This window comes from Harpia harpyja, chromosome Z (assembly GCF_026419915.1).
Source record: "Harpia harpyja isolate bHarHar1 chromosome Z, bHarHar1 primary haplotype, whole genome shotgun sequence".
Classification (NCBI taxonomy): Eukaryota; Metazoa; Chordata; class Aves; order Accipitriformes; family Accipitridae; genus Harpia; species Harpia harpyja.
The window spans coordinates 17,959,500-17,975,107 of NC_068969.1; the positions used below are offsets into that span (position 1 = coordinate 17,959,500).

At 44.4% G+C, this 15,608-nt stretch overlaps 1 protein-coding gene across 1 annotated transcript in view; it reads right to left on the minus strand.

Annotated features, from left to right (window-relative positions):
• LRIG1 (leucine rich repeats and immunoglobulin like domains 1) overlaps nt 1-15,608 on the minus strand; it is a 95,918-nt gene that overhangs the window by 40,980 nt on the left and 39,330 nt on the right. The window contains exon 3 of the mRNA XM_052777316.1: nt 12,037-12,111. Within this exon, the coding sequence (XP_052633276.1) occupies nt 12,037-12,111 (75 nt within the window). The remainder of the gene's footprint in view (nt 1-12,036; nt 12,112-15,608) is intronic.

The window sequence follows — 15,608 nt, forward strand, 5'->3', positions numbered from 1 at the left end:
GACTCACACAAACAGTTTCACTGCAGTCAACAAAACTCTTCATGTGAGACCAGTGTGACACAAGGGCTATGTTTTCACTATCTATTACGGGCTACTCCGTGGCCACCCACAGGACCAAACTCACCTGCCTCTCACATTGATGGACTGCAACCATTGACCCTGGTGCAGTCCAACTGTGGCCTCAGAGCATCCTTGGGCCCCAGGTACCTGATCATGGGCAGATGTTATCCTCCTGCCAGGCATGCTCTCATAGCTCTTTCATAAGGCAGCCACATGGATGAGAGTTAGGCAGAGATCAAGCATGCTCCTTAGAAGCTGACTTTAATAGCAGCTGGACATAAGCAAGGGCCTGGATTTGACAAACACTCATTAAGGGCTTTTGTTGAGTTCAGTATGAACTGCATGAAGGAAAGCCTTTCTTCTCATGTAACCAAAACCACCACATCCAGCGAGATACACATTCTCTTAGGATATTTCTGCACTAGCAGTGTTTATGTAAACTTTCTGACTTGTTAGATGACCTTATGCTGTGTGTTAGATCCACTGAGGTAAGTGATGTAATTTTTAAAAGCTCTCTCCCTCACTTTGATCTGCATTTACTCTCACTGGACTTTTTTGACTTGCCACCATATGATTTCGGCTATTTTTTTGCAATATGCAACTTCCTGAGCCTTCAGCATTCAATTCCACTAACAGAGCAAAATGCGTGGGACAGGCAGCATTAGAAGTTAGTCATCTTTGAAACAGAGGCTGTCTTATCTCTTCAGCAGATTACACAACCTGTTATGACATCAAAGCAAATTAAGATTCCTGAAGACAAGACAGTCTCTGTTATGGGCACAGTCCCCCCATCAGCAACAGGGTGGTTCCAAGAGAACCAGAGTTTCTGCTCTCTTCTGGTTACACTGGATGTTTCATGGAGATTGTACTCTGCAGAGGCTTTTTAAATGATGTATTCACAAAGGGCACAGATCCATTAAAAAGGCTGTGCAAAGCATCTTCCATTGTCTGTCACAACTTCTCTGTAAGGAGCTTTCCTGAACTTTTATGAACTCAATACTAGAACACAAGTTCATCTCCCTGTGTGCAGCTCTACCTCAAAACATCTCGGTGATCATCTTCAGAGTCACTGTGTGCATCTCTCAATGGGATGATGCACCTGCTAGGGCTGGGGCCAGGGATCTTCAGCAAGGACTGCCCAACTTGTAATGCAGCTTGGCCAGTTCTCTGGCACTAGGGAGGGAGAGGAGCTCCAAGTCACTGAGCATAATCAATGCTGGTTTTGAAAGAGCCAGTTTGTGAACACTCATAGTTGCGCTAGTCTTTCACCCCCTTCTCCTCCAGTTCTCAGTCCAAACCACTGTTCTTGTCACTCTCCATCTTCTCACATTCCCTGACCTCAGTCTGGAGCAAGCACTGAGAAAGGCTGCAAAGGAGAGTAGAGGCCCTGGTGAGTGCTGAACTCTGCTAAGGAGGAGAATTTTCCTATGGGAATAGAAGGAAGAGTGTCATGTAAGGCAAATGGCAGTTCTCATACAAGAATGCAGGAAACCACATAGCTCTGCACCAGCTATCTAAATGGGGTCAAGGGACTCAGCAGAGCATCTTTGAAGGAAGGGCTCCATTGGTATTTGAAAGGGATCATTCAGTTGCTGGCAGATGACAGTCAGGTCAGTGTTTCTATGTTCTACATCTCATGTCTTTGGTCTGCTACTCTCTTGCTCTGCCACTGGCTTTTCCTCTTGCACTTTTTCCTCGAGGGCCTTCTTCTGCTGCTTATACATGCCAGCCAAACTCAATTTTCTATCACAAATTAAATGCATAAGCCAGTTCTTGAAGCCAAGAAAGAGCCTAGCTTCACCCCTACCAGTTTGCTGCTCTGATGAGTTCCTGCTCTCCACAGCCCCACACTTGCACAGCACCCAGCAGAAGGAGCCACTCTGTCAGGGCTGCTGCCTAGCCCCCCCCATCCTTATCACTGGCCTGAAAGATGAGTCAGGTTTGTGACGAGGAAGAACAAACACTAAGAATCAGATCCAGCGTAGATGTCAATTTAACTAGCCCAGAGCAGAGGCTGGGGCAATCACCTTGTCCCACTCCCAAGCAGAGACAGCAGCCTCTTTTCGTTTTCATTGCAGCAAGTTTTGTGCTTCTCATCAACAAGGGCAGTGTTTTCATTTAAAAGCCAACAGGGTCCAGGATCACAGGGCACATAGGCACTTTTATCCTTAAATCCTGATGCTGATCTTAGTTTCTCTTTGTGTAATAAATGATCAAAGTAAAGAAGATCCACCACAGCCTAGTGAGTGCATGTGGTTTGTGGGTGGCTTTGTTTTGCTTTTGTCTCTCCACAGGAGTGAGGAGGGGAAAATACACAAGCGGAGAAGCAATTTAAGTGCAAACCGAATGTAATTACTCTGCCTGTGATGCTGCGACATTAATCCAAACTGTAATTGCAAGCAGACTTCTTGATAGCATGCACTGTTTGTCCCTGAAAGCCTTGATGTGACACAGGGGCTCTTCCCACCTTTGACAGGAGCACAATGAAGACAGGTGGATTTAACTACACAAGAGCTCTGTGACTCTGATGGTAAGGCAGATAAATAAAGGACAACACACTTGAATACGTCTGCTCTCCAGGCGATCAAACTCTCAAAGTCTCATGGGACTTGCGGCAGAAGTTGCTAAAAGACTTGCCCCTTGAAGAAGGCAGCAGTTGGAGAAACACATTTTTGACTGGCCAGTCAAACTCCTGTTAACACTTTAGAGATGTAGATAGGCTGGCTGGTTAGTCTGTTCCAACATGACACACACTTGTGCTCTGTTGAAAGGGCTTATCTGTGTTGTCAGCAAGGTCGCCAGAACAGGGATAGCCTCTGGGCAGACTTCACTGTGAGCTCTGCTCTGCTGAGATTGTTCAAGCCTGCAAGAAAGAACAGCTCCTATGTGGAAAAGCAATGGTCAAGTTAGCAAAGAATGGTCAAGTTAGCTCTTCTTAACAAGTCTAGGCACGCTGTTATTAATAAAGCATGTCAAGTATGAAGGATGGTTTCAGGAAACTGCAGAACAAGGTGTCAAAAGATCCAGGGAACAGAAAATTTGAGCTCTGAAGTAGAACTGCTATTGTGCTAAACCAGGCTGGTGTAAAACGCTATCTGTTCAAGCTTCCCTAGAGCAGATCTTGTAAAATCAGTGGTAAGCATTTACCACTACTTAGCCAATAAGTTCTTCAAGTATTTGTGTTTTGTTTTTATTTATTTTTTTTTTAATACGACCATTTACTTCTTCAGTTCCTCTTATTCTGAAAAAGAGGTCAGCTGCCTCAAGAACATGATGGGGGGGGGGGGGAGTCTTCAATAAGACCACCAAAAGGTGTTCCTTTTCCAGGGCACCTGAAAAATTACACTAAGCCCACTTATGCTAAACACCCTTCCGTTCAGCAACTGCTTCCATGCAGCATGTGATCTGCAATATATGGATTGGACAGAAGATATTTTAAGTCTAAAAACAATGAGCCGTTTATAGATTCTCTTTTGCCATCAACTCTTAGTTCTTCCCCTCTCCCCAACTTATTTTTCTCTGCTCAAATCTGACCACTAAAACAGTTGTCTTCTCACTCTCACGCCCCTGCACTCCTGTTTCAATTTCCAGCTGCCTTTGCTATTTTCCCTGACGTGCAATTGAACATTAAATGGTTTGACACGCAGAACATGTACTCACCCAACCACTTATTCCCAATCAATATTCACATGGAATTCCTGTTAACAAGCAAGAGTTATGCACACACTTGGAAGGGAGGGTGGCCTCTTAAGTGATCACTTCATCTAAAGGTATGACTGATCACTTTCTTGTCTACCTTAACCAGCAATCAGATCTTCCACCCCACATACCCCCACAGCAGGGCTGTTTTTGCAAGAGTAAGATCATAACTTTTTTTGTGATCTCTATTGTTCATCTTTGCAATTAATCAGGGAATTTAACATGGGTTAAAAATAACAGAAAATCCAGCACATAGCCAGCTTTTATTCAGTTAGAAATGAGCCTTCTAGAGGGTTTTTTTGCTAATCTTTTCCAACCTAGACATAGCATGATCACATTTTAGTGAACACTGTTTACACTAGTGTTTCTTTACCCTGAATTACACACTATTCCTAATGGTGCCAGTGGAAGCAATGATGGAAGTGCTAAGCATCATATGGAGCAGAAGGTAAATGGCAAAACTGATGTTTTACTCACCGGGCTTTGAACCACATGGGCAGGATTCATTTTTTTAACACCTCTGCTGAAACAGTTTTAGCCTTGTTATACACAGAGGAACTAAAAGACACTGCCTGTTCTTAAGTCTTCCAGGACGCTTGAAGGTAAACAAAATGGAGAGGTTTTAAAAGTGCTTTACGGCACCATACTTTTAAAAAAAAAAAAATAAAAATCACAATTCTACTCCCACCCCTGTTCTTACTCCTTGCTAGGCATCTATCTGATGCTCTGAACAAGCACTACTGCTCTAACAACCAGGATAAACTGACAACTAATAATGAGGACTAACTGGGCAATCCCAGTAGGGAGGAAAGCACAGAAACAATAACACATACTGATAGTTTCCTGTTTTGTTACAAAACTGAATTAGCCAAGCTTTCAGAGAGAAAAATGGGTAGAGAATTCTACCCAGAAATAATTTAACTGCAACTCTGCTTTTACTTACCCCTGAACAAACTAAATTGCCATTACTAGCAGTTTTTAGGCAGGGAACTCCAATCTGCTAAAACACTTTCAACTCAGCAAGTTATTTATGTTTGAAATCTGCTCAGCCTGTGAAGACTAACAAAGGAATTGGTTTTGTAGACATGTGCTTTATTTGCCAAATGCCGCTAAATGAGACAGTCAATCTACCACAGATATTAATAGTAGCAAGTTTGGGCTATTCTGAGGCTCAAATATGAGGCTATTTTTCATATTGACCTTAACAAAAGACCATGGTCACAAATGACCCTAACAACTAATCTAGACTTGATCTGCAAAGGGACAGAACTTGGAAACCAGCTTGTGTGTTGTAGATGACACGCACCTGCCCTCGGACAATCCACCAGAAGATGCTTTACATTTATGAGTTACATCTGCCCGGGGGCAATACCTGCTCTTCAGCTTGGAGGAAGCAGGCCTACCCAAACAGGAATTTACTTGGTCTTGGGGTGTAATGAGTATGTGGGACACACACAAAAAATTATTCCAGTATTCCAACTCCTAACCTCGTGCTCCATCCCACACCACTTGTGTCCTCTCCTTCCTCCAGGACAAATACTAACCTAGCATGGCCTGCTAAGCAGCACACAGATGTCAGAGCAGACCTAGCCCAACTCAAAGCAATTCTCTACTCACAGAAGAAGCTGCTACAGCTGCACAAAACGGTTATCCTCACTAGTAAATATATAATAAAGTAGCCTCAAGGGGTAACTGGTATTCCATGAGCTGCCACCAACTTTCACTATCTTTTTCCTCTGGCCAATTTTTACACTGCTCTATATGTGTCCACATTGCTTTCTGATGCTCTTTTGTTGAGTCTGAGGACTATGTGCTTTACTGCTGTTGCTTTTCTAGTAGAAATGATTACTCATTTCCCTGGAATAGCCTCAGATCCTTTGCCATTTCCATGCGCTCACATTATATCTGAAAGCTCAAAGAGGACATGCAAATGATTAGAATAGTTCCAACAGCCCAAAAGAGAAGTCAAAACAGCGTCTCTTCGGGTACTTGGGAGCATATGATTAATGAGAATTTCCTCCACTGGGAAAGGCTCTTGCAGTCTTTGGCCTCAAAAACTAGCAGACTTTACGCACCAGAGCCTTACTATGAACTCTGAGCAAAACAAACAGGAAAGGCGGGTTTCAGAGTATCTTATGCCTGTACATTGCTTGCATACTGAATAGCCCGACTGCCAGCATTCTTTCTATTCACCTTTCCACATCAATATATTCACATTCAAAAATAGAAGCTGGGTAGTATAGTCTGTAGCGTGGACCAAATCCTCAGAAAGCAACACTCTCTCCAGCCTCTGAGGGGAATTGCTTGAGTAAACACTGGAGAATTGGTCCCTGTAGACATTACACTACGTAAGAACTGACACAAGCAGGGGCTGGGGGTGAATCTGCTCCCACTGATGGATCTACACCTGCATATACCACTTTGCCTTACTTACCAGAGAGAGTTTTCTTTGTGCAAGTAATTATGCAGCATGGCGGGCAACACGGTTTTCTGAGCTGCCCGAGACACATCCTGCACACAAGCAGAGCCTGCTGACTTCAACCGGACCCCGCACATGGCTGCATCTGAGTCATCTGGATTTTGTGCTTACGAGTACAAAACTGCTTGCTATGACCCAGATGGAATTAACAGAGTATTCTCCTTATTTTTAATTGTTAGATCATCCTTTTTTAACTCCAGCAAAGATGACTTGCAGACTAAGTCTCTCGGGGGTCAAGGCAGTTGTTTTGTTTGTACAGCAATTAGCACAGCAGGATCCTAGGCCACAAATGGCCTCCAAGGCTACATCTATACTATCATGTTAGCTCAAACCTCAACTCTTCATTTAAGCCCAAACTTCCCAACTATCAACACCGCCTACACAGAGGTTTATACTCTGGCCTAGTCAGGAACATGAAGTGAGCTCACACCTCATGGCTTGAGCTGTGCTCTACGAACAGCACAGATGCAGTAGTTTTGAGCTCTTTCCTCTAACGGGTCACCCAGAGAGGCTGCCACAGGCAGGAACTGAAGCTGCAGTTCTCCTGATACTCAGTCAAGTCTTCACCATCTTAACTTGAAAAGCAAGGATGACCTGGAGTCACACATCTCAACATCGCCACCTCAGCTCCTGGGAAAAGCTTGAGGAAACAAAGGTGTATTTGCTAGATCACACTTGGATCAGCAGAGTACAGTGACTACTAGCATTGTTTCAGCTAACACAGCAAGACATGTTTGTCTTGGGTGAAAGCAAAATGGCAGCTCAAAGAATCTAATGGACCACATGGGTCTTTAGAAAGGCTCTGCAAACCCCATTTGACAACACTAGTGAAGCAGTGCAAACAGCACTAAAATAACAGTTGCTTTCCCAAGCCTTCACTGAGAAAGCATGAGGCAACAGCTCCAGGAGAACTATCAATAGTGTGATCCCAATTCTGCCACGTTAGGGATCTCCAAGACCAGTCAACTCTAATCCAGTACAAGGGTCTAATGAGATACAATGAAAATTAAAGCCAAAGTCAGACAAGAAACAAGGGTCACATTACTAACAATGTGACCAGTTTAACCAGAATTATAATGAAATCCCCAACACCTGGAGGAAAAGCTCTCCAAGAAACCACACAATTCAAATGGAAACATTAGTCCCGATGCAGAAATTACAGTCTTTGACCTGTCTTACCCCCGACATCTAGATGGAACTCCACAGAGTACCCTCCTTTTCATGAGGACTGTGCTGCCCCAATCACCATCTGAGCTTACTAGTTCTTTCAAGCAGACCTAGCATGTTCCCTGCCACTCCCAGTTTCCAATTCTCCATGTATTTAGTTTTCAAATTTTGCATGATATATTTTGCCTGTGGCACAGTAGATCACTTACCCTTCTCCTATTAGCCCTCTCTGTTTAATTACAGTTTAATGTGAATTGATCTTTACATTAATGAGCCTGTAAAGAAGACTGATTTTCTTCAAGAGACTTTTATGCTCAGTTTGGCAGCAGAGCAGTCCTATTGATTTCGCTTTCCCCAATAAATACACTGCAGAATGTCACTGCATCCTCTGTGAATCAGCTAATCCTATTTCACACTCTTTTGCTCCAAAAATCCCTATTCTGACTTGCTTGTTGCCTGTGCTTATTCAGAGCAAGATCATGGGGCCAAAGCATCTCAAACAGCTTTGACCGTTGCTAACATACAGCTGACTGCCGTGGGTCACTATCCCCTTTGTTCTTAAATGGTTGGGGGCTTAAAAGATCTACAGTGAAAGAAATGAAAGTTATTTTTAAGTGTTTAATCTGTTAACTTCCTTAATTCCTAGCCAGCTAAGGACATGGCACAGAGTATGGTCTGTTTACAATGCTTGCTTCAGAGGTCTGGTTAGCAGGCTCTCCACTGAGCTCTACAGCTGCATAACAGCCTGTGTTGGTGTGCCTGCATTGGTGGATGCTGACTGAATCAGGCTGGCCAGCTTGGAGCCAGGGCAGAGGACAAAGATCCACCTCCGTCATCCTGTGGGGACATCCCAAAAGCCCTCCAGGATGCATTTACCCACACGCAGGTAGATGACGCAGTGGCAGACAGGCCCCAGAGTAAGGGCTGAGCTTCTGCCTGCACAGGGGTTTGTGGGAAACCTGTAGTAACAGACCAATGCAGAGCTGATTGCAGCTCAGGTCCTCCTCTTACCTGGCATGCTAGCAAGGCTAAGAGACTCTCCACACAAATTAGTGAGGAAGTTGGATATAAACAGCCTCAGTTCTGCTGCAAATAAATGGTTTCTTCCATCCTCCCATTCCCCACCAGATCAGGTAACAGAGTCTTCTCGAGAGCCTACAGAGTTAACACACTTGAGTTGCAGCAGAACACTGAGAAGGGAAATCCTCAGCCAAGAGCATGTCAGTGAAAACATCCTGCCATCAACTCCCAAATGTCCAAGTCTAGGAACTGTAGCTAAATTACAAATGCTGTGGGAATTTCAGGCAAGATTCTCCTCTCAGCTACTCCGATGTAATTTCGGAATGAATCCAGATTCAGTCTCTCCCCCTCCCAGCTGAATTTCCTGGCTTTTGTTTGCACTAACAGATGTTTGCATTTAATGTCTGTCTTTATTTGGTAACCCGTACATAGATTATTTTTCCCTTCTGTTCTATTAAAAGCCTTATCAAGTCCCTTATGTTTGCTCTTGTTGAGATGAACGACTTTGGCAGTATTTTCAACGTGCAAGGCAAACAAACTGACTCTTCAAGGAATAATTAAACTGAACTAAACTTCATGGCAGTATATTAGGGCATTGCATGTTTGATACATATGTTATGCCTGCATCCATCTGCAATCTGAAACATCCAAAGATTTGCAGAAAGCCTTGAGAATTCTCTCTCCCACAGATTCCCACATGCTTACATATATACATAACTGGCCCATGGTCCACACACACATGGGGTCAAGCAAGTTTTGGGTGATGGATACAGGTATGGGAAACCCTAAAACAGGGAATGCAAAGCCATCAAGCTTATTAAAAAAAACCTTTATGGAAAAAGAAGTAACTCATTCAGAAGGGCTGTTCTGAGTGACAAATACACAACCTTTGCTTTTATAATACAGTCACAGCCCTTTGGAAATACTTAACCACATGCAATATACAAAACCTACTTCAGAGGTTTGTGAGGTAAACACACTTCACACATTTCTAAACACTGAAAAAAAAAATGAAATGTATTTATTTTTCTTTAGCAGTAAGAATACACTGTAACACTATATACTTAAACATAAACCAGTTTCTCAGTACACAATCTTCATTATGAGTCTTCACCCTGGGTTTGGTTTGGCAGCCTCCCCAATTATTACTTCACAGATTTGAAGGCCAGAAGAAACCAGTATGACCATATAATCTGATTCCTGACATCACACAAGGCCAAAGAACTTTACCCAACAATTTGTGTATGAAGCCCATTAACCTACAGTTGAACTAAAGGACCATCTTTTAGGAAGCCATCCAATTGATTAAAAGACTCCCGAGGATGGAGAAAGCTTCACTTCCTCAGCAAATCATTCCAATGTGAGTTAGTCAGCAACACTGATTAAAGCAGGTACTTTAAAACATCTTTCAGATTATTTTTACCTCTGATAAATATTAAAAGGAAATGCAAGGGGAAAAAAAAGTGGCATTCTCTGAAACAAGCTAAACAAGGAGATCCTTCTTGCAGAGGTATGACAGCAGCATTACAAATCCCACTATCAGAGTTATTTATGTGTAGCAGCTGAGGAAAGCAATACAGATTTCTGGAAAGTGATACTAAGCAGGTCTGTTTAGAATACCGCCCTTTTATCATTTGGCTTTGTACCTTCCCCTTCCTTCTGCACCACTCTGAAATTTCAGGAGCAGTAAATCTACTGCCTTCCACTAGTCATTATTCCTCCTTTCCAAACTGCTTATTTCATTTCAGGAATAAAAAACCCAAAGCCCTAACAATTTGGTCCTTTGCCAACGGCTAAATTAATAGCAAAAATAACAACAGGGGCTTGTGAAACTTGGATCATTTATAGACTTTGTGAGAAAGAAAAGCCAATTTGGGGGGCCTAAAACTATATCCTGGATGGTAAATTGTATGCAAGCTTTCCACCCATAAATCAGATTTCTGGAGCTTTTTGAATCCCAATGCACAACATACGGGGTTATATGGCAGCCTGGTAAGCTCAGTTCCAAGTGGCAGGCAGATGGCCTCTCATGTCAGGGGATCGTGCCTTAAACAAGGGACCCTGCTCGGAGGGAGTTACCGCCCTGCTCTGCAACCAGCAGCCCCCAGATCACGCATCCAGACTTCACATGTGGTCACACAAGCAGGGAGAGGCTGTGGCAGGAGGCAGAAATCAAACAAGATGGTTTCACACCAACTGCATGTGACACATTTGACAGGTCTGATAACTGCTGAGACACAAGCCACCCCTCCACCCAGGAGGCGAAGTGGTTACTTATACATTTAACAGAGACACTTGCTAGATCCAGCGCTGATGATAGCAGAGGAGCACTTAGACCCTTCATCAGCTCTCCAGGAACACGGTATACCCAAGAACCAGATCAAAGGCACCATATCTCAAACAAAAGCTAAACTCACTTCATGCCACAAGTAAGATATGGACACCAATTTGAAGCTAAGATCCTTAAACTGAATTAAGACAGTGAGGGAGTTCTTCTGCTTTGCATATTTTAACACTGCCTAATGGAAGAGCAGGAACAGTGCCAGTTCATCGTACTCAATTCTGTCCTTGATTTAAATAATAGGAATGTACTTTTAGTCAACAGATCAAGGTTGTCTCAGAGTAAGTCAGAGCCTTTTGAGCATGAGAGGCCAATCACCTGGTGGTATGTACATGGGCATTTTCCACTACAAGAAGCAAATCCATGGCAAATATGGACACCTGCTTGTGGGTGTATGCTGCAAGGTCATGCACACTGGAAGCCATCGCTTGAACTGCTCAAGCACTTTGCTGGAGTCCATATCAGCTATAACTACTTCCCCTTCCCAGGAACTTGGGAGGTATCATGCACACCTCAGCAAAATTCCTTCTTGGTGTGCATTACAAGCAAAAATAATTTTAGAAATCCACACTCCTAAGGTACCAAGAAGTTTAATTTTATGTTGTATTCATTCCCTTCAGTAGCATCCTCAACCCGAGATCATCAGTGGCAGATACACAAGGGCTCTCAGGTGTCTTAACACTTCTGCACACACCTAAACTACCAAAGTTAGGAACTTCAAAGCTTCTCCAGATCTAGCCTTACAATCACCAATCATGCTCTCAAAAGAAAAGAAAAAAGGAAAAAAAAAAAAAGTTGAAAGACCATAAAAATGGGTCTGGAATGAGTTCTCTGAAAGATTAAGATGTGGATAGTCTCTAGCTTTAAGAAAAAAGAAGAAATGATCAGAACAAGGCCAGGGAAAAAAGAGAACAATAAAGAAAAGGTAAAATTATATACTCTTTTAATAGCACAAGCATGACATAATGGTTGAAACCCAAAGGCAGATGAGGAAAAAAAGAAAATTTTTACTCAGCACACAACTAACCTGTGGAGTTTACTGACATAAGTTACTCCTGAGCATAAGCACAACATTAATTGAGCCCAACCTCGTACAAATCGCACGACTCCAGAAGATGTTTCTTAATTAAGGTGCCAACAAGCCTGATAACTAAATCTGAAAAGTCAGCAGAAGTGGGTGTGACACCCACGAAACTCTCAGTTGGTAGCAGCTAAACCCACCCCACAAACAGCCCAAAGTCAAAAGCCAAAAGAGGCAGCAGTCACTTACAGGTGGAGGGAGCGGACGCTGGAAGCAGCAGGTCCCAGGAAAGGAATGGCGGTCAGCTCGTTGTTGTTCAGTCGCCTGCAAGAAAGAGAAATTAATTGTTGAAGCAAGCAGCCTACGACCAAGCGGGAGCAGGGGACAGCCACAGCACTTCCTTATCCAAAGCCCCTGACTCTCCAGGAACATCGACATTTTGGCAGAGGCCTCCATCTCAGGGGGTTCGCCTGGGTCTCTCCGACAGTCCCACCTTAACCTCCGAACCCAACCCTTTAAAAGGAGAGCCACCATAACTGGTCCCACAGTATCTTCTTTACAAAAGCAAGGCTTTTTTTCCCCTTCCACCCGCTTCCTTAAGTGAAGTCAAGTGCCTCTGAGGAAGGCACTGTGCCACAGCCCTCCATTCGCCTGAGTTTCCACAGTCATGGAGCCAAGCCTGAGATCGGAAACTGTTTGCACCCACAGCCATGAGGCAGCTGGCTCCCGCCGCCTCAGGACAGTGAATTTAACTCTCCCCCCAAGCGGCAGCCCCCACTCGCCCCTCCATGTCAGGCCAGGGTGTGGGGACCCAGCAGCGTGCCATGGCGGTAGGGAACGGCAGCCTCAGGCCTCCGCTCCACACCAGGCCAAGCTCTGGAAATCCCCGAACCCAGCAACAGACACACAAAAAACTGGCACTGGGCAGAGCAATGCCACCGAAAGCAGGTGACCTGCTCCGGCCAGCCGGCTGGGGAACACCACGCAGCCCCCCGGGGCTAATGGCAATTACAGACAGGGCCCTGCTCCTGGAAGCGCTGGTACAACAATGTCCCCTTCAATGGCCTAATGTTTGAAGTGTTTTTCTGAGTGAAAACAGATCCTTGCCATGTGACTGGCTCTTCCTTGGTTTAAAGGGCCCTTGTTTGTATGGTGAATTAGTCAATTAATTACTGTAACAGTCACTTGTCTGGCTGCTTGAAAATTACCTAATTTCTTACCCATCTTGCCCGCTCCCCCACCCCGCCGCAGCCACATGCTGAAGCAATTAAAGCCGAGCCCCTGCCAGGCTGAGCAAGGCAGCACATGGCGGCTCCCCAGGACCCCCGGCCGCCATCGCTTGAGGCAGAACCTCGCCGGGTCTCTTGCTGCTGTCCGCTTTTAAACTGTTCCCCTTCTGCAGGGGGTCTGCAAGGGGATCTCGAAAAGATCACAATTTGGGTGCGAGAAGCAGAGCATCCTGTAGCGGGCAGGGGAGCGTGGCACAGCTGAGGTGTGCTAAGCTGTGGGCATGAGTTGGGGCAATCCTAAATTGTGGTATGGGGGGTTTTTTGTTTGGGTTTTTTTTTTTTTTTTCTTTCCTTTAAAACCATTTTTGGCAGGTGGGAGAGGGCAGCGGTACACCCATCCCTGAACTTCCTTCTGACTCCTCCGAGAGCAGGCAAGATATTTGATTTCATGAGGAGTTCCAGGCACTGCTGGGATAAATGCTTTCCTCAGCCTTGTCTCTGCGTCTGACATTATACCTGTACTTTAAAATGTAAGGGGAAAAAAAGCCAGATGCATTGCAATTCAGCAAGGAGCACCACTTTGCAACTAAAAGCTCATTGTTGCTCATATTACAGCAAGGTCTAGAGCTTTCAAAGGTACAAAGCAAGCCGGAAAGACCATTAAAATGCTTATATTTGTGCCACGTTTTCATTAACATCCAACTGAGCATCTTCTGGAAAGGCACAGGAGAAGGAGGATAATTAGGCCCACCCTCTGCTATCCTAGGTCAGCTTTGGTTAAGCAGCTCCAACACTGACAAGCATCTAACGACTGGTCAAACCCTCCTCTGACATAAGTGTGATTTTCATATATCAGCCTCCTGTCAGGTCAGAAGTAGTCCTCCCACCTCATCCTCTCTCTTGGCTCACAGGCACCAGTTGCCAATGCAGAGACAGCCAAGCTCGGTATTTGCCTGGGATTTCCATCTCATCTTCTCCTTCCCCCATGTAAAGGAACAAGAAAAATAGCAAAAATAGCAAAAAAACCCCAAACCAGAACAGCCAGGCTCAACAAATTTAAACTTTCAGTCTCCGTTCTCCTCCCCAGCCTTCCCCTTTGACAACACAAACCTGCTGCCTCTGGATGCTAAGGCAGAGGAGGAGGGGGGCCACCCGTATAAAATATTTACGGTCCAGTTGCCAGGCTGGTGTCAAGCTGAAATGGAGCCTGCTCAAAAATAGCACAGCTCTCCAGAGCTTTCAGTGAAAGGCACTTTAGAAAATAAAAGGTGAGTTGTTTGGGCAGGAATTTTAGCACAGTTACTACTTCTTTGTTACAAATGAGCTTGGAAAACCTGAGAGCCATGCAACCATCACTTTCATGAATCTCATGATCCCTATGACCTGAGGAAACCCCAGAAAGGACCACGAGGCCCACCCCACAGCAGCACCCTCCATCCCACCCTTTCAACCCAGGTACAAGAATGGACAGACCCCAGGGGGTTGTGATAAGAGGGAGCCACCAAATGGGATGAGAGAACACATAGGTGTCCTGAAAGAAAGTAATGTTCCGCTCCAGCCCCTGCCACCTGAGCCTCCATCAGCACAAAGCTATTTGTTTCAGAGCATGTGGGATCACAGGGTTTCGTATCACTTTGAGCCACTAGATTTCATCCCACAGACTTAAACTTTTAAGGAAAAAAAGCTTCTAAAACAGAAAACAAAAAAAAAACCAACCCACAAACAACTGCCTAAACCCAGGGAAAGGGAAAAGTATAGGGTAAATACAGATATTACTTTATTACAATCTCAGTAAAGCAAAACAGAGCATCCAAGATAAGCTACGAAGTTTAAATCTTTTGGTTTGCAGACATTTTCTTAAAATCAAGGCAAAACAAAGGGTTTTGAAAATATATCACGCTAATTATTCACATGGAGACACACACAGAGCTTTGAGCCTCATCTGTAATGCTCAGGAACCACAGGCACCGTGTTTGAAGCATCATGGGAGGTTTCAGGTCTTATCAATGCATCTATTATTTGGGGCAATCTCTTTCCCCGAGGGTGACTTGGTTTGCCCAGCACAGTGCGCAGAGCAAAACACTGACTTGCTCTCAAGACATGCCACAGCATGATGCTTATTTCATGAATGTTTGTAAAGTGCTTAAAAAAAAAACAACTCAGAAAGGAGATGCTCTGGCAGTACAGATGTGGTTCTCTTTGTGAAATGCAGTTTATTTCAGTGGTCTGTGGTTTAGCTGTTATTCAAAAGCAACCAATATTGGTAGATAGGGCTTTTAATAGAGCTTCTTCACACTTTCCAGAGCCTGCCTTCCAGGCTCTGCTCCAGACCTCTGCCTCCATTCCAGTCTCCCATTTCTGACTGCTCCCTCTCACTCCTACTCACGCCTCTGCTCTCTCCCTTTTCCCTTACCCTGCCTTTCTGACATAGCAAGCAGCTCTCATCTGCACCATTACTTTGCAGGCTGCATTACTTACCTCCCCCGAACCCTGACATCTTTTTTTAGCAGCTGACTGTTCAGTGCAGAGCTTGTCCTGCTCTTGATGCATGCAGCACTTTGCACAAAGGAACTCCCTACCTAAGGAATAAGA